Here is a 25,574-nt window from a genome sequence, read left to right as displayed (position 1 = left end):
AAGCAGTTATCTCCCTCCTTTGGCTCAGATTTTGCCCATCTTATCAAAACCTTTTGCAGATTTGGGTGGGTAAGTAGAGAAAAATAGTGTTTCCTGTCATGCTTTCATAGAATCATAGAATCCTAGAATTGGCTGGGTTGGAAGGGACCTCAGAGATCATCAAGTCCAACCCTTGATCCACTCCCACTGCAGTTCCCAGCCCATGGCACTGAGTGCCACATCCAGGCTCTTTGGAAATATCTCCAGAGATGGAGAATCCACCCCTTCCCTGGGCAGCCCATTCCAATGCCTGATCACCCTCTCCAGAAAGAAATTCTTTCTAATGTCCAACCTAAACCTCCCCTGGCACAACTTGAGACCTCTTGTGCCCTCTTGTCTTGCTGAGAGTTGCCTGGGAAAAGAGCCCAACCCCCCCCTGGCTCCAACCTCCTTTCAGGGAGTTGGAGAGAGTGATGAGGTCTCCCCTGAGCCTCCTCTTCTTCAAGCTGAACAGCCCCAGCTCCCTCAGCCTCTCTTCATAGGGCCTGTGCTCGAGTCCCTTCACCAGCCTGGTTGCCCTCCTTTGGACCTGTTCCAGGACCTCGATATCCTTCCTGAACTGAGGGGCCCAAAACTGGACACAGGACTCAAGCTGTGGCCTCCCCAGAGCTGAGCACAGGGGCAGAATCACTTTACTCTGCTTGATGATGATGCTCAAGATTTTAAGAGACTGAGGATTATTTGGTCCTTGAGAACTGCTGCTCTTGGACTCTTAGAGTACATCCTGACCAGTGCAAAGCCCAGAGGTCCAGAAAAATGGTCCAGGTAGAATGGAGTGGGAGGATGTTGTGAGACTGAGAGGGACAGGAGGCTGAAGCTGAGGACATCAGAGGCACAGACTAAAAAAAGGGGACCAAGTGCAGAAATCTGAAGAGGCTGTGAGAAGGCAGAAGTTGGTTTGGAGTCCTCTTTTTTTGAGATACAAGGTAGGAAATAACAGCTAAGAGTAGAGTGGTGAAGGAATAAAGTGGGTTGAGGGAACAGAGCAGAGAAGTTGGTGGCTTTTGGGGTTATCAGAGCCTGTAGGAGAGCTTGGCCAGCAGAAGTCAGGACTACTTCTTGTTTAAAAACTTCAGGTGTAGAACAGAACTGTGCTGAAGATCTTCAGCATCATCATTTTCCTAGTGATGCATTCTCAGTGTCATGATATTCCATCAGGGCATTTCTACCTCTTGGTGGATTTCCTTTTTTCTTTTACCCCAGCTTGCTCTTCACCAACTATATGTATGTTTATTGAGCTTTATCTTCTTGAATAAACAGCTAAGTGCTAAAATGAAATACTTAGAAGTTGGAAAATGTCACCATAGAGGTACTGGGCTTCCTCAGGTGGAACTCAAAAATATCACCATAACTTGAATTTCTGGAGTTTCCCCATCTGATTCTGCTTACTCAGTGTGCATTGGCACCCATCATTTATTGTACTTTGAAACTTTGACAAAATTATGAGTTTCTGCCAGGCCTTTCAGTGTTACCATTCCCATAGTAATGAGGAAATGGAAATAAATGTGGAAGGGAAGTAAAATTCACATTCTTTATGCTATTCTGGAAAAAGCCCAGTGACTGATGCTCACAAGTCCCTTTTGTGCTCAGTAAAAGGTAGGTGAGGTCTATTTTCATGGAATCCTTAGCTTTTTTCTGCCATTTTTTGTGTTGGAAATAGGATTCTTATGGCTGTGTTCAGCTCTTCACATCTAAAGTGCTGTGTTTCCTCTGCTGATGCAGTCATGGTGCAGTTTTGGGGCACACCCTTAGGATTTTAGGCACTGTATGGAGGATCAACCAGCATCATCATCTGATCCCAGCATCATCATGTGTCTGTTTTTCTCTTTATCCTATACATGTCCTGTCAATACTTACCAGAGTTTTGGGCTGGACAAATGTCTGATGTGCTCCAGTAGATGAGTTTTTATTGTAGAAGTGGGTAGGGAGTTAAGCAGATGGAGAATTGGGAGGATGCATGCAAGTTGGTTAATTTCCCCCCAGTTTAGCTGTTTTAAAGTTAATATTCTGAGTCAGCAGCAATAAAGCAATTGGTGCCATTCTGATTAATTACTCTGTGAGGTGGGGGGGATCCCACTTGAGTGATGAGTTCACACTTGAGTTTAGGTGGGTTTAGACACTCGACTCTGAGGAAGCCAAGTCTTAGTCATCAAGAACCAAATTTGCCACTTTCTTTTAATCCTGAAGTCAAGCAAAGTGCCCACATTGTTCAAGAACTCCATAACAGACACAGAAATAGAATCTTCTACATAATCCAGGCTGGTGATTAATTACCAAAACCCTGACACACTTCTGTTCCCTCTTGGAAATACCCAGTGTCTTTCCTAACACCCTTCCTGTACTTCCCTACTTCTTGCAACAAAGGAAGACCCTAAAGGTCTGCAGAAAACCATCAGTTTGTTATACAGCAAAAGGCTCTAAAAAGAGGGGAAGATGTTGTATAACTCTTTGTGAAGACTGTTTTATACTGCATGTGGCCAAGGGACCTAAATCAGAGAGAGAGGGGAACATTGTGTAGTGTTTGCTACCACTTTAGGGGCTTATTTAGCCTAAAGAATCCAATAATATCATTAGAGTGCATTTATCTAGGATGTAATAAGCCCAGCTGAGCTTTGTGTGTTTGTACACATGGTGCTTGATGCAAACTGGTAAGTGATGAATGCATTTCTGTTCCCTTTTCTCCCTCCTGCCCACCTCTGCCCAGTTTGGGTAGAAAACAGCTGCATTTGGAACACTTGCTGGAACTCATGAAATTCCACAGGCCTGCTCCAGAGCTACCCCCTGCCAGTTTGCCACTGGTGCTAAGCTGAGATTTGGATAGTAGATTTTTTTCCCTCCAGTTGAGCAGGATGTGAATATGCAGATTATAAATAGAACATAAATAAATATATGTATTTATCTGGAGACTGAGGAAACTGTGAACAATGCTATGGTATAGCACTATTTATTTTTTTTTTTTTTCTGTATTTAGAGAAATGAGCACTGCATCCTTATCTTGAGGATTAGGGAGGACTTCCAAAATGAAACTTCATCTCTGGATTATGGAGTATATCTCTAAAAGAGAACCTGAATGAGTTTCAAAGGAAGATCTGATCCAAGAAACCCAGCCCAGTTTATCTCAGATAACAAACGATTTCTTGATAGCTTGAGCCTTCTGTAGGATTAAAACTTCTTAGCATATAGAGCAGCTCAGTTGATCACTTGAACTGCAATTAAAAAGTAGAGGAGGTCCACTCGGAATATTGTTTTTTTGTGTCAGAAATGCTCCCTCATGCCTGAAAATGATAAAAAATTGCAATCGATCCTTACAACTGTTGTGTTCATCTTTATTGATCAGGCCAAAAGAAAGATAAATGGCAACCCAAATCAGATTATAGTAAATGTTAGCATCGTAGGGGACTGCAGGATGATGGAGAGCTATTCATCATCCCAAATGCTGACCTGTCCTCACTCACTCCAGAGTCAGTCTGCTGTCTAATCGCATCCCTATTGATTTCATCCACGTCCAAGGAACCTGGAGCTGGCTGTCATTGGGCAGCTGAGATTGCAAAATGCAAGGGGGTCACTGGTGTGAGGAGGATTTCATTTTCATTTTCTTCCTGGCCAACGATGATTTATGAAAAAATAAATGACCCCCAAGTCACGTGCCTGGAAACCTTGATTCCAGGACAAATGAATTATTAGGTCTGAAGCTCAGAAGCAAAAACACAGGAGACCCCCGTGCTCTTTGTGATCTGTGCATGACCTTTGGCTGTGGTCAATGTTACACAATTTGTTATCATTTGGAGGAAAATATTAGGCTTGCACTCCAGTTTTACCCATGTGCAGAGTTAGTCTTCTTTTGCTTTCTCTACATTTTGAAATTACCATTTGTAAGGAAGAGCTCTGGGGGAAAAAGAGATGGAAATGGGAAGGAAAAATTTTTTTTTTTTTTCTTTTAATTTTGTAGCTAGCAGTTTCCTTCCCTCTTTTCCAGTTTCCATCAAGTAGTTTTGCTGTAGTGGGTTATTTTCCTCATGTTCCTCATAACATACTTTGGCACAGATAAATGTTGCCTGGGACATGTTTACTAACCCAGTGATCAAGGAGAATGTCTCATCTTTGACTTCTCCAGAAGAGTGATCTCACTAATTACAGGCTCCTTTAACCATTTTTTTCCCCCCTAACAATGTTTTAGGCATATTGCTTTTTCACACATCATAAAAACCCAACCAAAACCTGTTTACTTTACCCAAAATAAAACCAGAATGACACCTTCTGTGAACTTCTTTCTGCCATTTGTGTACGTTCAGTGTTTTAAAGATGCAAAATTCAATCTGGTGGCACGAACCAACCTTAAGCCATGATATTAATAGGGAGATTGTTAAAGTAAGGATTCAGAATGGTTTTTATGTAATCGTGCAGTGTGTGACTGTAAGAGTTTTGTTGCCATGATAACCTGACTCCCCAGGATGCCAAATGACTCAAGAGCTGCAAAGCTACAGAAAAATTCTTGCAAGTGCAGACAAAACCTTTCTACATCTCCATGACCTGTTTGCCCCACCACTCAGAGAAAAATGGTTTTAGAGAACTTTTGAACTGCTTTAACTTCTCTTTATTCCTCCAACTGTGAAGCCAGGTGCCTTACTTATTACATCTTAAGTCCAACTGTGCTAAGACTATAAAAACCTCTTTAAAAATACCAAGTATATATTATCTAGACATTGAAGCATCACAACATTACAGTGATTTGTCTTCGAATATCCTGCATCCCACTGAGAAACTTTGCCATTTTCAAGTATAGAAGAAGTTCTATTGCTTGATGATTCAGTCTTCCTCTTCCCTGCATTTTGGAAATTAATGACTTGGTGGAACGGAGGGAGAAGAATTCCTGGGTTTGGAGGAGATGAAAATATGTTCTGTGGCTGCCTGGCTTTAAAAATTAAAATCAGCAACTGATTGAAGTGACCTGGAAGTTTGGAATATTAAAATAACTCACTGCAAGAGGCATTATCATGGCAAAGAGCAAAGGAGAAAGTCAAGGCATCCTTAATTTATTGTGCAACTTTGAAGTTTGACTCTTGAGCATCACCTGCAAACTAGATGGGGTTATATGTTTAAGTAATGCAAGTAGGGATGTTCAAAGAAGTAAAGATTCAGTATTTTGATTTTTTTTTTCCTAATGGAGAAGCTTCAAAGGCTCCAGCAGCACCTAGTGCTAAATATATGATTCTTACCCCATGTGTCTCTCCAGTGTCCTCCCTGAGACCCATCTTGTTTGCATAATCTTCTGTAACCAAGAGGACACACTTATTAAAAAAAAAAAACACAACAAAACAACAAAAAAAAAGTAGTAATCCCTGGAACATTGTAGAATTCTTGCTTGGATGGTGAGGTTTTGGGGGGTTTTGAGCAATTTAAATGGATAAATTATCTAATCAGCATTATTTCATAGGATCATAGAATGTCAGGTTGGAAGGGACCTCAAGGATCATCTGCTCCAACCCTTTCAATATTAATGTTTCTATGAGATGTCCCAGCACCCACTGAGCTGAGACTTCACATTTTTCCAAGTGGGGGGATCCACCACTTCCCTGGGAGACCATTCCAGTGTCTGTCTGTCCTCAGAGTGACAAATTTTCCTCCTGTGTTCAACGGGAGTCTCCCCAGGACCAATTTATGCCCATTGCCCCTTGTCTTGTCCATGTGAAACTAGATGTATAAATATCATATTAAATCTGTATTATTTTTTAATTTTATTTTCCAGAGTGCCCAGTTCTACAAAGTCACCACAGAGCAATATCAAAAAGCTGCTGATGAGGTGTCATCTCGGTTCAAGTAAGTCCTTTCTAATATTACTTTTGAGCCTGGCAGCCAGGGAAGTTCTTACCCACATTAAAATGCAGAAGAAATCCCCTTCCCCCTGTCACAGATACTATCAGCCTTTGCTGGTTATTGACATGACAGAATTTTGAAGAATTTGGAAGCCAATGCATAATAACTGCAAGCTTTATAGAAATTGGGTGTGCAGTTAATAACGTGCTAATTAATTTATATTTGATAAGATGCATGAAATATTCAAAAAATGTATACCTTAACTTTTTTTTTTTCTCTAAAGGAGCACGAAAAATGTAGTTCCAGCTTTGCATGACAATAGTATTCTTCCTGTGCTTGCAGGATGTGAAAGGATTTAAATTAGCAACTTCACTTCAGCCTTAACAGTGAAGGTCAAATTAAATAATTTTTATTAGTCCTGAGGATAGTTAAATGAAGATACAGTAATTGATGGATCAAAGTGACTCTGACCCTTAGCCTTGGACTTTTCCCTTTCTGCTGGTTCATCCATTAAGCAGAAGGTTCCATTTATCATTTTTCTAAGGATACAGAGAGAACTTTTTACAGCCTTTCAGTCTCACCAGTAACTGAGAAATGCTGTGTAAAATGAATCACTCTGGGATGATTTTGAGGTTTGGGGAGGTATTTTCTTTTGGTTTGGGTTTTGCTTTTTGATGAGCAAGTAGAGAAAAAGCCCTTTTTTGCACTGGGGATAATGATATAAATAAAGTTCTTAACTGTAAGATAAAAATCACTTTATATCTTAATATCATGAATTGTTAATATCCTGTGGAGTAGATACAAACTCTTTGTACTGGTCAGTGGTGCAGAGGATATTGAGAACTGAATCCATCTGTCCCTCAAACAAGGACAGAGTGACCATTGACTTGAGATCTGATCTAAGCATCATTGGGAGGCTTTCCCATGATGTATGGGAAGCCTGGGCTGTAGTTACTCGTTGTAATGTGTTTTATCTGTGATAAGATTCCCATCCAGGGGGGGTTATCTCTTCTTCCTCTGGTACAGTGGGGTATTGTCAAGTTTTGAAATGTAATTATTACCTAATCTGCCTTTCATTATCCCCAAACAAGCTGCTGTTGTGATTTGAAGTATTAAAGTGGTGGCTCGGGGTGGTTGGTGCAGCCAGGGGTGGGAAATGGCTTTGTATTTGGTTATTTTTTCCCTCTCATATTCAAATTATTTCCTAAGTAAATCAAATGCTTCTGGGTTTCTTTCTGTACAAATGGAACTGGCAGATATAGCAGAAGCTTTTTATCATCTAAGAATTTTAAGAAAACCATTTTGAAGGATGCTTCAGTCTGTCTGCATAAAACAAAGAGGATTTGGAGAGGGAATCAGAGATTCCTAATGCTTGATGAGAATGGTCTTCTGTTGATTTTCTGGAGAATAAAGTTATAAATAGAAAATTACTGTTTGACTGGTCATCCAGTCAAGTTGCTGTGCTTCCTTTGCACTTCAAGCCAAATTTTTTTTCCAGAAATTATTTGGAGCTTTTTCACTAGTGGATCCAGTTTTGGTCCATGGCCTCAAAAAAAAAAAAAAAACCAAACAGAGAACATTATGAAAAGAAAAAAGTATCAGGTGTATGTGTGTGAGTTGCAATAGGTTTGATAATGGGCATGAAATATCATTATTGTTTTATAATTTTAAAAATATCTTTATATAAAATTCTTTTCTATCTCAGGTTTCAACTCACTGCCCTTTGTATGGAAATTATGAATGATGGAGTGAAACCCAAAGATGATGCTCTTTTGGTGTCACCAGGCACTTCTTATGTTCACTTTAATTGCATGTGAGGACTGAGGACAGAGTTTCAAGCAGTGGTGTTTAAAGAGCTTGTTTAATTGGCTGTAAAAGAAGAATTAAGTGAGGCTGAGCTGCTAAATTTTGTTAATGTGTAAACCAATGTGCTGCATGTCAGTGGGATCTCGGGTGCTAAGTGTGAGATTAATAGATCTAATTGTGGTATTAGTACAAAAGAGTCTCACTTTATTTTAAATATGTCTAGAATTAGTTAAGTTTTATTGAAATAACCTGCATTTCTTCAACTCTTCAAGCTACAAGAGTTAAGAGGAGTGGATAATTACTTAACATTTTCCCGGATTTCCCTTTTTCTTCCTCCATTTAGTCCCTGAAATTACATCAGCTGTGGTTTCTTTAGGGGTAATTCTCCCCATTAAAAGGGAGAAAAACCAAATGTCCCATGAAGACCTGTTTTACTGCCTGCTCTTCTGTACATTGTCTGCAGTTTTTATTGATGTCTTCTTATTCCCTTAGAATTAGAGTGATATTCCGACTGGTCATGATAAATGCTTTATCTCCGCGAGGTCCTGATTCCCATTGATCAAATTCTGAATTATCAAATGGTTCATCTCTTTAAGACACTAATTCACATTGATCAAATCCTAAATGACCAGGTTCAGTCAGTTCCTGCAGTCCCCAAATTACATTAAAACAACATTACTAGAGCATGCTGCCTTTTCTAATGTCGGAGTTATGTTACCCGCAGTTCCATTATAACCAGAATTATTATATTAGGAAGATGTCTCTCTTATAATGAGAAGTTTACACAAGAAGAAAAGAATGCAGTATTACAGGAAGAGCTGGGCTTTGGGCAAAGATTTGAACTTTAACTAATCCAATTGTGCATTTATATTGTGGGTTTTTTCCTTAATTTGCAGGGCTGGTAGCGGGAAATTTGGCAGCTGCGGTGGTGACATTGTATTCCCCCGTGGTATCTAGAGCCAAGCAACATCTTGATTATTCATTTAAGGAGTAGCATCAGCAGACAGGGCAAAGTCAGCCTAAAATAAATGTTTTTACTTTGACTTGTGGGTTTTTAATTCTGTGTGGTAGATCAAACTTCAGAGCTGGGCACCAGTCCTTTCTCCGAAATATTTTGCAGTTCTTCTGCTCCACCACTTTCTCACAGACAACACGGAGTTGCTTGAAGCTTCTGCTTTTCTTGGCAAACCCAGGAAATCCAAGTTTCTTTGGGGAATCACCCAGAATCACAGAATGGGCTTGGAAGGGATCTCTGAAGATCTTGTAGTCCATCCCCCCTGCTGCAGGGGAACCACCCAGGAACACATCCACGGGGGTTTTGGATGTGAAACTCCACAACCTCTCTTGGCAGCCTGATCCAGTGCTCTGTTACCCTTACAGTAAAAAAGTTTTTCCTTATGTTGATGCTGAACCTCTTGTGTTTCTGTTTGTGACCATTTCCCCTTGTCCTGTCAGTGGGCACAACTAAAAAAAAGTCTGGTCCCATCCTGATTCCCTCCTGTTAGATATTTGTGAGCATAGATGATATCCCCTCTCAGTCTCAGTCTCTCCTGGTGTGGTTGATGCTCCAGTGTTAGTGCCTCTGCATGGACTTTCTCCTTGTTCATCATTAACTGGAAAGCCCAGAACTGGTTGCAGTATTCCAGATGGGACCTCACCAAGACAGAACAGAAGGGAAGAAGAACCTCCCTCGACCTTCTGGTTCTTGGTGGACCCCAGGATGCCATTGAACTTCTTGACTCTGAGGGCACATTCTTGGCTCATGCTGTCCACCAAAACTCCCAGGTCCTTTTCCCCAGAGCTGCTCTCAACCTGTATTGATACATGAGGTTGTTCTTTCCCAGATGCTGCACTCTCCACTTGCCCTTGTTGAATTTCTTCAGGTTTCTCCCCACCCAACACACCAGCCTGTCCAGCATTGGCAGCATCGCCTTCTGGTGTGACAGCCACTCTTCCCAGTTCTGCACCACCAAGAAACTTGCTGAGGACACACTTTGTCCCTTTGCCCAGCTCATTGCTGAGTATATTAAAGGCAGTAGCATAAATACCTCCCAGGGAAGTGGTGGAGTCACCATCCTTGCTGGTTTCAAAACTGTGGATGCAGCACTCGAGGAGCTGGTTTAGTTGGCTGGTGGTGTTGGGTTGATGGTTGGACTTGATGATCTGAGAGGTTTGTACAAAGGGAAAATAAGGGTGAGGTTTTCCCTGGTATCTCAGTGTTTCACTTCCAAACTCCTGTGTCTGCCACAAAGCCAAATTCTGGATCTTGCCCAGCTCAGGGTTTGTACATGTTGGGGTTTTTATAGGTTCACAGTTGAAGTTATCCAGCGCTGACAGTTTTAATCAGGGAGGATTCCTTTGCATCATCTGGATCCTTGGGTGTTTATTCTGAATTACAGGTTTTGATGGCTTTTTTCCCTTGCTATGAGACTTTTGACCAGGAACTTTGCCATCAGCCTCTTGGGAGCTGGAGGAGCTTGTCTGATTGAACATGGAAATGTTTGGGATTTGCTCAGACTGCTTCGCACAGAACGATCTTCACACATTGGAGATGTTTTTAAAAACAGTTTTACAAACCAAATCAATACATTTCACATCATCCTTGATCATTTCCACTGCTCTGATCACTGATGGAAGGGAGGGCTTGGTGACAGCCCCACAACAGGCTGTTAAAACCTTGAAACTCTGTTCAGCAGGGGGTTAAATTCAGGGTAGAGTGGAGAGGAGTGAATGACAAAACATCAATATTCCTTTAATTAGTGACTTCTTTATAATGAAGCTTGGATTAGAATGTTTACTGAAAATAAATTTTAAAGCACAGTTGTGTTTGGTTATCTAGGAATACATAGAAACACAAAGAGTACTTGCTTTAAGTTGTGTTTTAGCTAATACTCTTTTTAACTGGGAGTGAAGCTGAGATAATTGGTGATGAGGTTACAGTAAAGGAATAGCAGTGATACTTCCAGCTTCAAATATAATTTTCTTGCAAAGCACTGATGCTAATTTTCTCTGGACAGGGATATTTAAAAAAAAAAAAAAAAGCAGTAGAGAGAGCAAAAGAGCTTTTTCATGACAACATTGGACTGAGACCAGGGAAGTGTGGGTTTGTTTCACTGTTCTTGTTACCCTTCTGATGGTGGGCACATGTGGTGACTTCTAAGGGAATCTTCTGTATTACCTATATAAGAGTAATATTGATAGTTCCTTAATGCAAATATATTCAGTACTCACATACATACAAACATAAATATCCATGCTGGAGATATCCAGGTAAGTGGTTTCTGCTTTGTCTCTGCTTCTGCAGATTCACTGGTGGGAAACTTTTCCTTTTCTAGCAGTTTCTTATGCTGCCTTAATTAGCACTGGTTGTTTCTAAAGGTTGAAGATTTTAAGTACAGGTTAGAACTTATTTGTGGAATACTACATGGTAGTTTTTCCAGTACAAAAAACCAAAAAGCTATTTAGAAATCCTTGGACAGATCCTGCAGTCTTGTGGCTCTTCTAGTTGAGCTCCCTTTGCTCAGCCATAGATGATGGGCTCTAAATAGAGTGATCCTGAACAAATCATCCCATATTCCACTTGGAGCTCTGTGTCCAGTTGTGGAGTCCCCAAGAGCAGAAGGACACAGAGCTCCTGGAAGGTGTCCAGAGCAGAGCCACTCAAATGCTCAGAGGGCTGAGCACCTCCCTGGGAAGCCAGGCTGAGGGATTGGGGTTGTTCAGCCTGGAGAAGAGGAGGCTCCCAGGTGAGCTTAGAGCAACCTTCCAATATCTGAAGGGGCTCCAAGAAAGCTGGGGGAGGGCTTTGGACACGGGGGGGTAGGGAGAGGAGAAGGGAAATGGGTTAAACCTTGGAGAGAAAGGGGAGATTGAGGTTGGAGATGGGGAGGAAATTCTGGAATTTGAGGGTGGGGAGAGCCTGGCCCAGGTTGTCCAAGGAAGTTGTGGCTGCCCCATCCCTGGCAGTGTCTCAGGTCAGGTTGGATGGGGCTTGGAGCCCCCTGGGCTGGTGGGAGGTGTCCCTGCCCATGCAGGGGGTTGGGACTGGATGAGCTTTGAGGTCCCTTCCAACCCAAAGCACTCTTATGATTCTATGATATAGCATGTATACGTAGTGCTTTGTCACAAAAGAATAATTTCAGTCTTGTTTTCCCTGGTGGTCCTGTTGCTGGCAGTATCCTTGTTTTTCTCCCCATGTTTCAGCTGGGGACAATGGTCCTGAGTAACCCGTGATGTTCTGCAGGTGAACAGAAGGCTGCTACATCTCTAAGTTATGCTATAGGTGTTGAACTCAAACTGTGGCACTTTCCTTAGCAGCAGAGGTATTCAGATTGTCTTATTTCTCTTTTTTTTCCACACTTTTACCCCATCCCAGGCAGCTGGGCTGAACCCATGCAGAGAGTGGCACAGCAGGGACAGCTTTAAGCAGTGCTGTTGCTGGTATCTGGTGGCATTGCACCCAAGGAACCAAGTGAAAATGGTTTTGCAGAGTCGGGGGGGCATTGCCACCCCTCTTAGCTTTAAACCAGACCAGAACATGGAGAGCTGCTTCAGGTAGGAAGAGAAACTGATGAGGAGACTTCCAGTCTTTTCGATCTCTGATGAAGAGACTTCCAAACTTTGTTTATCTTGGACATCCAAAATCCTGTTCCTCTGGAATGCACAAGTAAAACAGAATATTTTTCTCTTTGATCACTTCTTTTAGTCACTACTTGGTCCTGTTAGACCCCCCTGAGGGCTGCCTGGCCAAAGCTCCTTCAAGCAAATTTTTTTAATTCCTTCCAATACTTTATGGAGGTGATTTTCCTTCCACACAGCACTCCCTTGAAACAATGAAGTGGTAGGATAGGAGGCAGTGAGCTCAAGCAGTGCCAGGGAAGGTTTAGATTAGATGTTAAAGAGAATTTCCTCACTAAGAGGGTTCTCAGACCTTGGAACAGGCTGCCCAGGGCAATGGTGGAGTCCCCATCCCTGGAGGAATAGACATAATGCTTGGGAATGTGGCTTAGTTAAGGATTTTTTTGGGTTATGTTTGGACTCTTAAAGGTCTTTCCCAACCCAGGTGATTCTGTGAAAGCCCCTAGACCATGAATGCCTTTGAATCAGAGTGAGGAAGAAAGAATTGTGTATTTTTACCTTTTGGGTAGAGTTCCTCACTGCTTCATTGGCTTGAGGAAGGGACTTGAGTGGGCAGTAGCTACCCCATTGCTCTGTAATCTTTAAGAGGATAGAGTATCACAATTCCTAACCCTTTTTATTCCGTGCATTTACCTATGAAATGATGATCACTTCATAAATTACTGCTTGAGTTTTCCCTACAGCAACGTAGATATTTAACTTTCTTCCTTTGATCAATACAGTCCATTAGGAATGAGAGTACTCAACAGGGCTGGATGAAATATTAATTGTGCACTTTTTAGCTGATGGAGGTTCATTCTGAATGAAGTGGGAGCAGGGGATTCTGGCTCAGTAGCTGTGTGTTTTTCTGGTAAGCCCAGACACAGGAGTCTATTTGCATGGGGATGTGTGTTTTCATTGAAATATTTCAGCTGTAATGTGAATTCTAAATGTGCATTTTTGGTCAGGAGCTAGGTTTGAAGCATTGAATGTGGGTTTTGAGTGTTACAGTAACTTTCAAAATCCATTATTCAAAATATAGCTAACAGGGCCAAGCCAATTCTTTCCATGCATGTCATAATCCTTTTTCCCCTTTTGTTTCCTTTTAAGAAATCATGGGTCCAATCATTAAAACTCCCCTCAGGCTATCACCTGCTTTTCACAAAGTTTGTTACTTGACAGTCTGGAATTTCAGAAAGCAATGTTGAAATTAATTTTTAATAAAGCACAATGTCACGACTATGATTTAATTTTTTTTATTTGATAGGAACTGACACTTGAAATAGCCAGATTTTCTGGAAGGATAGGATAGGGATAGTAGGGTAGGTGTTGTAGGAGAATAACCATGTGGGCAAACATCCTTTTTTATCTGAATGTCTCTTTCCTCTCCAGATAAAGCTGATGGATGAGTTGGAAGGGGAAAACACGTGCTCATGTTCCAGCACACCACAGCTTTCCCATATTTGCCTACATGGCCAGTTAAGTAATTCTAGAGACTATGAGTGAAACTTTTCCTTCACACATGGGTGGCCCACAGGGAAGTTGGCATATTCCCTGGTTTTGTGTGCTGGTAACCAACCAAGTCCCCTGAAAGCTGATGGATGCACTCATTAAGGGGCAGTTCTTGCTGCTGGCTGCAGTTTCATGAGCAATTCACAACCAGCAAGGACTGAGTCTTGATGGTGTAGCTGGCATGGAACACTCTGCAGCAGTACATCTGGCTTCATGTTCCTTTTCAAGGGCTAAAGCCTCTTGTTTTAATACACTCAGCATCCTTTGTTGGGATTTTTATGAACATGAGTAAATGATTTCCTAATTACAGTATTAAACGAAGGAAGGTTAAAACCCAGAGTCTCTTCCTTTTTTTCTTTTTTTTATTATTAATTTGTTCTGTGTTTTCTAATCTCCCTTTGCTGAGATTTACAAATACCTTTTCTAAAGATGGTTTTTATGAGCTCAAACCATCTGTAGGATCAAAGCCTACAAATCTCACAGCCCCCACCTTTGGAGCAGACAGCAGCAAACCTGTCTGGAAGGGAGAGTTGATGGTATGATTTTTTTATTCTATTTTATTTTTTAATATTTTATTTATTTTTAAGAACCTGTTCCTGGCTTGCAGGCTGAAGGATGAATTCCCAATTACCTCTACATGTTAGAACATGACACTTCCAAGTTTGTGCTCTCTATTTACTGCTCCCTATTTAGTTAAGGCCCCCAGCTCTGTCACCATCCATTCTGAAATCATGGGCTGGAAGGACAGCAAGCCTTGCACAGTCACTAATATTTGTGTGTGTGCAAGGAAGGGAGGTCAGTGCCACTGACCCCTGTGTTCCCATCAGAGCTCTTGAACATGATGAAGTGATCAAAGCAGGATGCCAGGACATCAGCACAATCTCATTATTTTGGAAGCTGCATGCACAGATGCTGCTGCTGCTGCATCAGGCATCCCTGATTTACATTCCTAACACCTCCATTCCACCTCATTGACTGCCACTTGTAATTAACCACTTTTTTTTCCCATTTTTTTCCCTTCCCTTCCAGTAGTATTGGGCTGGATTGAGAGGAAAAAAAAAAATGACTGCAGTTTTTCTCTGTAGACCCCACTAAACAGAATCCCAGTTGTAAAACTGAAGCATGCATTAAACACTTTGGGAAATTTTTGATCACTTGCTTTGTGGCAAAGTGCTGTCAGGCTCAGAAAATAAGGTTTGTAAAAATACTATTAGGAGTCTTTAGTCTTAGTTGTCTTATAAAGCTGTCTCACAAAAGAGGAAAGTACAACTTGTAAAGTTAAGCTGCCTTGTTGCCTCTTAGTTCACATGAGATTTAGTTCAAAAATAAAACTTTTTTTTTTTAATTGCTGGTAGTAAAGATTATTACTGGACTTGAAAATTGTGGTGGCTGGTGGGTACATCACATCTACCTTACTCTGTAGCTCTGGAAGTTTGTAAAAATGCTATTAGGAGTCTTTAGTCTTAGTTGTCTTATAAAGCTGTCTTACAAAAGAGGAAAGTACAACTTGTAAAGTTAAGCTGCCTTGTTGCCTCCTAATTCACATGAGATTTAGTTCAAAAATAAAACTTTTTTTTTTTAATTGCTGGTAGTAAAGATTATTACTGGACTTGAAAATTGTGGTGGCTGGTGGGTACATCACATCTACCTTACTCTGTAGCTCTGGAAGTTTGTAAAAATGCTATTAGGAGTCTTTAGTCTTAGTTGTCTTATAAAGCTGTCTTATAAAAGAGGAAAGTACAACTTGTAAAGTTAAGCTGCCTTGTTGCCTCCTAATTCACATGAGATTTAGTTCAAAAATAAAACTTTTTTTTTTTAATTGCTGGTAATAAAGATTATTACTGGACTTGAAAATTGTGGTGGCTGGTGAGTACATCACATCACATCTACCTTACTCTGTAGCTCTGGAAGTTTGTAAAAATACTATTAGGAGTCTTTAGTCTTAGTTGTCTTATAAAGCTGTCTTATAAAAGAGGAAAGTACAACTTGTAAAGTTAAGCTGCCTTGTTGCCTCCTAATTCACATGAGATTTAGTTCAAAAATACAACTTTTTTTTTTTTAATTGCTGGTAGTAAAGATTATTACTGGACTTGAAAATTGTGGTGGCTGGTGAGTACATCACATCACATCTACCTTACTCTGTAGCCCTGGAAGGGTAAATGGTATAAAAACTATTTTATTTCTTTTTTTCTACCCTGGGAAGCTGGTGAGACATCACCATGCAGAGAACCAGGTATGCTCTAATGGCTCCTTTCTGGAGCAGAGCTGCACTTTTAGTTGAGTTATTTTCCAATACTGCTTTTTATTTTCCTATTTGCTTAGGGCACTGCAAATCAGGATGGATCTCCATCAGATTTGGACCTTGGTGAGCAGTCATGCTTTTCACACAATTTGTTTGTCAGCTCTGGAGTGTTCAACCAGAGTTTGTCCATCACTCTCCCAGCATCCCCTTGCTCTTTCATTTACACTTGAAAAGGAGTTTGCATTCCCAAAACAATCCCAACAGCAGAAATGCTGCTGGCACCAGAACCAGATTGCATTTATTTAATGCAATTATTAATATATTATTTATTCAGGTGCTTGTGTCCCAGCCCATGGCAACATCTGGAGAGGTGGGAGCTGGGAGGTGGCACAGGATTATCCCATTGCAGGTATCACTCTGCTGGTTTGATAAAGGAAGAAGTTTATTTCTTCCCTGTCATTCAAGAAGTAAAATTGTGCCAGGCTGCACTTGATTCACTCTTTGGGGTTTTTTCAGTAGGGCAAAACTGTGCAGCATGGGGTTGGCAACATGTGTGCTGCTGCATGGATCTTGGGTCCTGGAGAAGCCTTTTTAGGTCTACCTAGGGTTTAGGGATTTTTATATATTAGAAAATCTAACAAATTACCTGCCTCCTGGAAATTTAGCTTTAATCAGTCCATCTAGGTGCTACTGGAATAAAAATAATGGGAGGGCCTGGGTAGATGTGACAGGAGTGCATGCAATGAGCCCTTAAGGTCAGGGGACCTGCCTGAGGTCAGCTGGGTAATCTCTGCCAAATCTGAGTCTAATTAATGAACCTGTTAATGACTGCCATTTTTTACACAAACTTTCTAGGCCATTTTTCACACAAACTTTGTAGCCCATTTTTCCTAATACAATATATGTTTTATCAATGACCTGAATGGTTTGGGTCACAATGACAGGCAAGAAATTATATTGGTCCTCAAACTTTTGTTTTCCTTCTTAACTAGAATCAAGCAGTGATATTCTGGCTTGTTTTGTTACCAGCACTTCCAGCATTTGATAGATTTGTTTTTTAAAACTACAGTTTGGTTTCTTAAGCAGTTCCATTCTTTATGAGTTGACCAGGGCACAAAAATCTGGATTTTCACATAGCTTTGGACAGAGGACTGACATGGATCCTCCATGAACTTCTTCCTACCCTCCATCTTATGTGGTATATCAATTATTCTCCTTTGCTCAGGAAAAAGTCACCACAGATAACAGAAATTATGTTATTTTCCTTTTCTGAATATAACCATTTGGAAATTATTTCCCAGAAGATACAAGTATTGGGGAAAAAAAAAAAAAAAATTCCTTTCTCTTTTTAGCTTGAAATTTCCAGCAAGCTTTCCCAGTGGGCATCTCCAAACCCAAGTCTGTAAGTCAATTAATTGATCAGAAAGGAGCTTTGCAGCTACTCCCAGCCCCAAGTGGTGTGACTGTACACACACTTTGCACAGTGTTGTGCCTGTCATGTCATAGGAGGCTGAAGCTCTGATCCATAAACTTCAAAATCCTAATTGTAACATAGTTCTAGATCTAATGGTTTGTAGGGAATGAGCCTTGATTCCTTTAGATATTTAATAGTGTGTTCCTGGGCCATGTTAGCTATGGAGCTAAGGGTTTGGGAGGGTTCAGGGCTGACACAATAGTCTATTTCCCTAGCAGAAAATTCAGTTTCTTTTATTTCCCTTAAAATATTTTTCTGTTATTTAATGTGTGTCATTTACAGGATTTTTTTGTCTTGCTGTTCTGCCTTTGTCTTCTCTAGAATTTGTCCTCAGTTAAAAAATGCTGTATTATTTTCTGAATGTGATTTTTGATTTATTTTTCTTCTCAGTGGTTATCACTGCCTCTTCAAAGTGAGAGGACAGTAAAAAAAAAAAAAAAGGACAAAAAGCATGCATTGGTCATGAAATACCCTAAGCAACTTTTTAAAGGCTTTTACAGTATCTGTTAAATGCATTTTCAGATTTTCTTGAATACAAGTTTCATTCTTAAGCAAAGAAATACCATTTTCCTAATGGTTTTGAAGAGAGGATTTCCTAAATATTTTTTGTTGGCATTTTAAAACATTTCAGCTGGTCTAGATGTGACCCAATATTAATGTTCCAGAAGCCTGAAAAGCAGAAACACCTCTAACCCTCAAAGAACATAAAGGAGAATGTTCAGTAGGAGAATGTTGGTTTTTTTTTTTCCCTATTACTGTTTATGGAGCAGTTAAATGTTGATGGGGTTTGTCAGTCCAAGTGCTGTGTGGCTTTATAGAGGATCTATAACTGAAATTGGAAAAGTTGTCAGTGTTTAAAAGGAAATAATCATAAAGATGCTCTCTCCCCCTCTCCTCTGCCTTTCCACTCCTCTGCCTGCAGCGTAAAATCAAAGCAGCATCCTGGAACATTTAAAGCTCCCATTTGAGCCTGGGGAAAGGAAGGGAATGGAACAGATAAAGCTGATCTGGGTAGCATTCAGAAGACCACTGGAGTGCTGTGGCTCTGGCCATAAAGTGTAGAAAGATGGACTCCCCTGTCAAGGCTGGGTTAAGAGGGATAATATTCTGTAGGAAGTGCCTCCCTGTGCATTACTGGAAGCACGAGAGGATCAGGATGGAAAGGTTTTGTCAGACAGGCTTTATGGATCTGGGGGTAATAGGCTGCCTCTCTGTCTACACTGCTTTACTGGTAGTGAAATCTTGCCCTGATGAAATGCACTCCCTTTCCTTCTTTCATACATTCTTCTCCCTTTGCCATGACCGAACACACAGTAGTTTGGCCAAAAGAAAAAAAAAATAAAAAAAAGCCATAACCCTATCAATAAAAGATGCAGTCAGTGCTGTCAGTGTAGATTTTAAAATTGGGCAAAGTTCATTTTTGTTCTGTGTTTGAGGACAGACCTTTTAGTAGGGACTGTGGAGATAGAACAGGGGTAATGGTTTTAAACCAAAAATGGGCAGGTTTAGACAAGATATAAGAAACAACGTTTTTTTTTTTTTTTTTTTTTATGAGTGGTGAAACACTGGCACAGGTTGTCCAGAGAGGTGATGGATGCCCCCCCCCCAAAAAAAAAAAAGAAAAAAAGCCATAACCCTATCAATAAAAGATGCAGTCAGTGCTGTCAGTGTAGATTTTAAAAACAAATTCTTCTGAGATAAATCCAGTGTCAAATGAATCCAGTTCACCAGTTCTTCTTTGCTCAGTGTTTTGGGCTCATTTAGGAAGAGAAATAGCAGATATTTTTCTGGACTAGCCACAAAAGAGACTTAGGTTGTTTTTCAAGAGAATTGATTAAGGATACATCTAATCTATGTAATGGCTCTATCCCAGATTCCCCTTATTTAAATCTGGAGACTTGTTACTCCACTCTTGTGTTTCATGACACTTTATGGGACTCAAGTTGGCTTCAGTACCTGCTCCACCTCAGGTTTAGGGATATAAAATTCTTGTTGCTTTTTGGATCCTTGCAGTATGGATGTGTGAAGGTCAAAACTCCACCAGTTGCTTTCAGGTGAGATCCAAGATAAGAGAGATCAAACATGACCACTTCTCCTTAAGACAATGTGTGTTCTACTGAGCAAAGTTCATTTTTGTTCTGTGTTTGAGGACAGACCTTTTAGTAGGGACTGTGGAGATAGAACAGGGGGTAATGGTTTTAAACCAAAAATGGGCAGGTTTAGACAAGATATAAGAAACAACTTTTTTTTTTTTGTTTTATGAGTGGTGAAACACTGGCACAGGTTGTCCAGAGAGGTGATGGATGCCCCCCCCCCCAAAAAAAATAAAATAAAATAAAAAAAGCCATAACCCTATCAATAAAAGGTGCAGTTTGTGCTGTCAGTGTAGATTTTAAAAACAAATTCTTCTGAGATAAATCCAGTGTCAAATGAATCCAGTTCACCAGTTCTTTGCTCAGTGTTTTGGGCTCATTTAGGAAGAGAAATAGCAGATATTTTTCTGGACTAGCCACAAAAGAGACTTAGGTTGTTTTTCAAGATAATTGATTAAGGATACTTCTAATCTATGTAATGGCTCTATCCCAAATTCCCTTTATTTCAAATCTGGAGACTTGTTACTCCACTCTTGTGTTTTATGACACTTTATGGGACTCAAGTTGGCTTCAGTATCTGCTCCACCTCAGGTTTAGGGATATAAAATTCTTGTTCCTTTTTGGATCCTTGCAGTATGGATGTGTGAAGGTCAAAACTCCACCAGTTGCTTTCAGGTAAGATCCAAGATAAGAGAGATCAAACATGACCACTTCTCCTTAAGACAGTGTGTGTTCTACTGAGCAAAGTTCATTTTTGTTGTGTGCTTGAGGACAGACCTTTTAGTAGGGACTGTGGAGATAGAACAGGGGGTAATGGTTTTAAACCAGAAATGGGTAGATTTAGACAAGATATAAGAAACAACTTGTTTTTTGGTTTTTTTTTATGAGAGTGGTGAAACACTGGCACAGGTTGTCCAGAGAGGTGATGGATGCCCCCCCCCCCCCAAAAAAAAAAAAGAAAAAAAGCCATAACCCTATCAATAAAAGATGCAGTCAGTGCTGTCAGTGTAGATTTTAAAAACAAATTCTTCCGAGATAAATCCAGTGTCAGATGAATCCAGTTCACCAGTTCTTCTTTGCTCAGTGTTTTGGGCTGGTTTAGGAAGAGAAATAGCAGATATTTTTCTGGACTAGCCACAAAAGAGACTTAGGTTGTTTTTCAAGATAATTGATTAAGGATACTTCTAATCTATGTAATGGCTCTATCCCAAATTCCCTTTATTTCAAATCTGGAGACTTGTTACTCCACTCTTGTGTTTCATGACACTTTATGGGACTCAAGTTGGCTTCAGTATCTGCTCCACCTCAGGTTTAGGGATATAAAATTCTTGTTGTTTTTTGGATCCTTGCAGTATGGATGTGTGAAGGTCAAAACTCCACCAGTTGCTTTCAGGTAAGATCCAAGATAAGAGAGATCAAACATGACCACTTCTCCTTAAGACAATGTGTGTTCTATTGGGCAAAGTTCATTTTTGTTCTGTGTTTGAGGACAGACCTTTTAGTAGGGACTGTGGAGATAGAACAGGGGTAATGGTTTTAAACCAAAAATGGGCAGGTTTAGACAAGATAAAAGAAACAACTTTTTTTTTTTTTTTTTTATGAGAGTGGTGAAACACTGGCACAGGTTGTCCAGAGAGGTGATGGATACCCCCCCCCCCAAAAAAAAAAAAATAAAAAAAATAAAAAAAGCCATAACCCTATCAATAAAAGGTGCAGTTTGTGCTGTCAGTGTAGATTTTAAAAACAAATTCTTCTGAGATAAATGCAGTGTCAAATGAATCCAGTTCACCAGTTCTTCTTTGCTCAGTGTTTTGGGCTGGTTTAGGAAGAGAAATAGCAGATATTTTTCTGGACTAGCCACAAAAGAGACTTAGGTTGTTTTTCAAGAGAATTGATTGAGGATACATCTAATCTATGTAATGGCTCTATCCCAGATTCCCCTTATTTAAATCTGGAGACTTGTTACTCCACTCTTGTGTTTCATGACACTTTATGGGACTCAAGTTGGCTTCAAGTTCCTCGGTACCTGCTCCACCTCAGGTTTAGGGATATAAAATTCTTGTTGCTTTTTGGATCCTTGCAGTATGGATGTGTGAAGGTCAAAACTCCACCAGTTGCTTTCAGATAAGATCCAAGATAAGAGAGATCAAACATGACCACTTCTCCTTAAGACAATGTGTGTTCTACTGAGCAAAGTTCATTTTTGTTGTGTGCTTGAGGACAGACCTTTTAGTAGGGACTGTGGAGATAGAACAGAGGGTAATGGTTTTAAACCAGAAATGGGTAGATTTAGACAAGATATAAGAAACAACTTGGTTTTTGGTTTTTTTTTATGAGAGTGGTGAAACACTGGCACAGGTTGTCCAGAGAGGTGATGGATGCCCCCCCCCCAAAAAAAAATAAAAGAAAAAAAGCCATAACCCTATCAATAAAAGGTGCAGTCAGTGCTGTCAGTGTAGATTTTAAAAACAAATTCTTCCGAGATAAATCCAGTGTCAAATGAATCCAGTTCACCAGTTCTTCTTTGCTCAGTGTTTTGGGCTCATTTAGGAAGAGAAATAGCAGATATTTTTCTGGACTAGCCACAAAAGAGACTTAGGTTGTTTTTCAAGAGAGTTGATTAAGGATACATCTAATCTATGTAATGGCTCTATCCCAGATTCCCCTTATTTAAATCTGGAGACTTGTTACTCCACTCTTGTGTTTCATGACACTTTATGGGACTCAAGTTGGCTTCAAGTTCCCTGGTACCTGCTCCACCTCAGGTTTAGGGATATAAAATTCTTGTTGCTTTTTGGATCCTTGCAGTATGGATGTGTGAAGGTCAAAACTCCACCAGTTGCTTTCAGATAAGATCCAAGATAAGAGAGATCAAACATGACCACTTCTCCTTAAGACAATGTGTGTTCTACTGAGCAAAGTTCATTTTTGTTGTGTGCTTGAGGACAGACCTTTTAGTAGGGACTGTGGAGATAGAACAGGGGTAATGGTTTTAAACCAGAAATGGGTAGATTTAGACAAGATATAAGAAACAACTTGGTTTTTGGTTTTTTTTTATGAGAGTGGTGAAACACTGGCACAGGTTGTCCAGAGAGGTGATGGATGCCCCCCCCCCCAAAAAAAAATAAAAGAAAAAAAGCCATAACCCTATCAATAAAAGGTGCAGTCAGTGCTGTCAGTGTAGATTTTAAAAACAAATTCTTCTGAGATAAATCCAGTGTCAAATGAATCCAGTTCACCAGTTCTTCTTTGCTCAGTGTTTTGGGCTGGTTTAGGAAGAGAAATTTTTCTGGACTAGCCACAAAAGAGACTTAGGTTGTTTTTCAAGAGAATTGATTAAGGATACATCTAATCTATGTAATGGCTCTATCCCAAATTCCCTGTATTTCAAATCTGGAGACTTGTTACTCCACTCTTGTGTTTCATGACACTTTATGGGACTCAAGTTGGCTTCAGTATCTGCTCCACCTCAGGTTTAGGGATATAAAATTCTTGTTGCTTTTTGGATCCTTGCAGTATGGATGTGTGAAGGTCAAAACTCCACCAGTTGCTTTCAGGTAAGATCCAAGATAAGAGAGATGAAACATGACCACTTCTCCTTAAGACAATGTGTGTTCTACTGAGCAAAGTTCATTTTTGTTCTGTGCTTGAGGACAGACCTTTTAGTAGGGACTGTGAAGATAGAACAGGGGGTAATGGTTTTAAACCAAAAATGGGAAGGTTTAGACAAGATATAAGAAACAACTTGTTTTTTGGTTTTTTTTTATGAGAGTGGTGAAACACTGGCACAGGTTGTCCAGAGAGGTGATGGATGCCCCCCCACCCAAAAAAAAAAAAAGAAAAAAAGCCATAACCCTATCAATAAAAGATGCAGTCAGTGCTGTCAGTGTAGATTTTAAAAACAAATTCTTCTGAGATAAATCCAGTGTCAAATGAATCCAGTTCACCAGTTCTTCTTTGCTCAGTGTTTTGGGCTGGTTTAGGAAGAGAAATAAAAACCCTTCCATCCCAAAGCATTTTATGAACATAAAATATCCCTGGCCACACAGATCTCTGCTGGAGATACTGCTGGAATGCTGTGAATCTGTGAACCTGACATCTCTATTTTGTGTGTGACAACTCCTGTTGTAGTACAATATCCATATCTCGAGCTAGACCTGCTGTAAATTATTTTACTGTGTATTGAAAGAAATGCCAAAAGCAGTTATTTCTTTAAAACTTTCCTTACCACTTAACACGAGTCCCAGTTTCAGGCCATTTAGGGGGTCCATTAAGCCACTGGGTTGCTCCTCTGCATGCATTAGTAACAAATTTAGTGTAATATGGAACAGGCTTGCTGTATAATGGACACATTTATGAAGATTGATAACAACCAGAGTTCAGTGTTAACTTTTATCCTCAAACAGGCAGCAGGAGAAACTGCCTACTATTGCTTTTGCTTTGATTGATGAAAAAGTTGCTGCCTGAAAAAGGCAGCACATCAAACAGCCCTGCTGGTAGTAGTGTAATAAAATAGAGCCCTAAGTAGACCAAACAATAAGTAACTATAATTATGTGCTTTATTGTCTCTCTCAGCTCTCTGGAGCTTTGGTAGGGTGCTTGCCCTCACCTCCACTTTAAAGTGGCCTCACCTTCCCCACCAAGTGGGATGAGCACCATCAAATCCTCCTGCTTTATTCAAGCAGTACCCCTGAAGGAGACTTTTGTTGTTTGTGTCATTAAATGAGAGAGGTCATTTAGATTCTACCTACTTGTAGAAGTGATACTAGGAGGAGGACATTTTTTTTGGAAAAAAAAATTGCTGTTTTCTTGTATAATTTCCATCACTGAGGTGTTTTGTCCTAAATTATTTCTGTTCTGCTGTAAGGGTTCTTTGGTATCGTGTCACATTAAAACCCCCTTAACCAACCCAAACAGCTCAGCTTGGTGGCAAAGATCATCAGTTTCCAGCTGTAACTGGCAAGAAGAATAATTTTCTTTCTCTTAGCCTAGTACCATCCTTTGTAATGAGATGTGCAGCAGCAGAAGTTGAATTTTTCAGTGAGCAGCAATTAGCAGTAAAACTTCAGCAAGACCCAGCTGAAATCAAGGGGCATGACCTCACCAGGAAAAAGTCCAGTGGTTGTTCTAAAGTTTATCAAATTTGAAATATTTGAACTAAAAAAAGCACTCCCCTAGCAAAGTAGCTGAAGGCCTTGGGGAAAAAAAAAAGAAAAAAAAAAAAAAAAAAAGAACAAAAAGACCCAAAACAATTTCAGAATTAGGTGTGATAAGGTTATGTCCTGGTTTGAGCCAGGACAGAACTGATTTCATTTACTGTAATTTTACTTCAGTTCTTTACTGTAAGTTTTTACTTCTTTACTGTCATTTTACTTCTGTGCTAAGTAGCTGCATCAGAATCACTGTCTTGGAAATGAATGAAGTTCCATTAAATAACTCAATGTCTAATTCTTGCTGCCAAATGCATAAGGAGGAACCTTTGAAAGATCATTTGGAGTTGGCAGTGATGTTGCCCTGCAATAGCTTCTCCTTCTGGTGCTAAACTGCTTCCCAGTAGTAGTGGTCTCAGGAAAAGGTCCACCAGTAGGCAGTGAAATATTAAGAAGGGGAGAACAGTTAAAAAAATAATGAGAAAACATGGATGTTGTGCTTTACAACTCCTCTCTAAGCTCAGTTCATGATTTGTTGATGGTGAGAGGTGCAGTTTACCTACCAGCATGCTGAAGGGATGCTGAGGGCATTATGTTTTAATATTCCTGTAATACATTGTACAAGCACATTAAAACAAAGATCTATTGTGGCAAGGTCCAGTACTCACTTATTATCAGCATGTTTGCAGGGTGATTATGCATGTTTGCTCACACATTATTATTTGTTGCAGCTCAAGTGATTATATTTTAGGAAAAGAGTGGCTCAGCACAGCCCATTGCACGGCCTCAAGGAAGTGCATGGAGACTTTGTAGTTTATCAGAGTGAA

At 40.1% G+C, this 25,574-nt stretch overlaps 1 protein-coding gene across 2 annotated transcripts in view; it reads left to right on the top strand.

The window, feature by feature from the left end:
* Positions 1-25,574, top strand: part of CHCHD3 (coiled-coil-helix-coiled-coil-helix domain containing 3) — a 185,451-nt gene that overhangs the window by 141,787 nt on the left and 18,090 nt on the right. For both annotated transcript variants that reach the window (XM_071734222.1, XM_071734221.1), the window contains exon 6: positions 5,786-5,856. In XM_071734222.1, coding sequence (XP_071590323.1) covers positions 5,786-5,856 — 71 coding nt within the window. The remainder of the gene's footprint in view (positions 1-5,785; positions 5,857-25,574) is intronic.

Source organism: Heliangelus exortis, chromosome 1, assembly GCF_036169615.1.
Source record: "Heliangelus exortis chromosome 1, bHelExo1.hap1, whole genome shotgun sequence".
In the NCBI taxonomy this organism is placed as follows: Eukaryota; Metazoa; Chordata; class Aves; order Apodiformes; family Trochilidae; genus Heliangelus; species Heliangelus exortis.
This window is presented reverse-complemented; position numbering and strand designations above follow the sequence as displayed.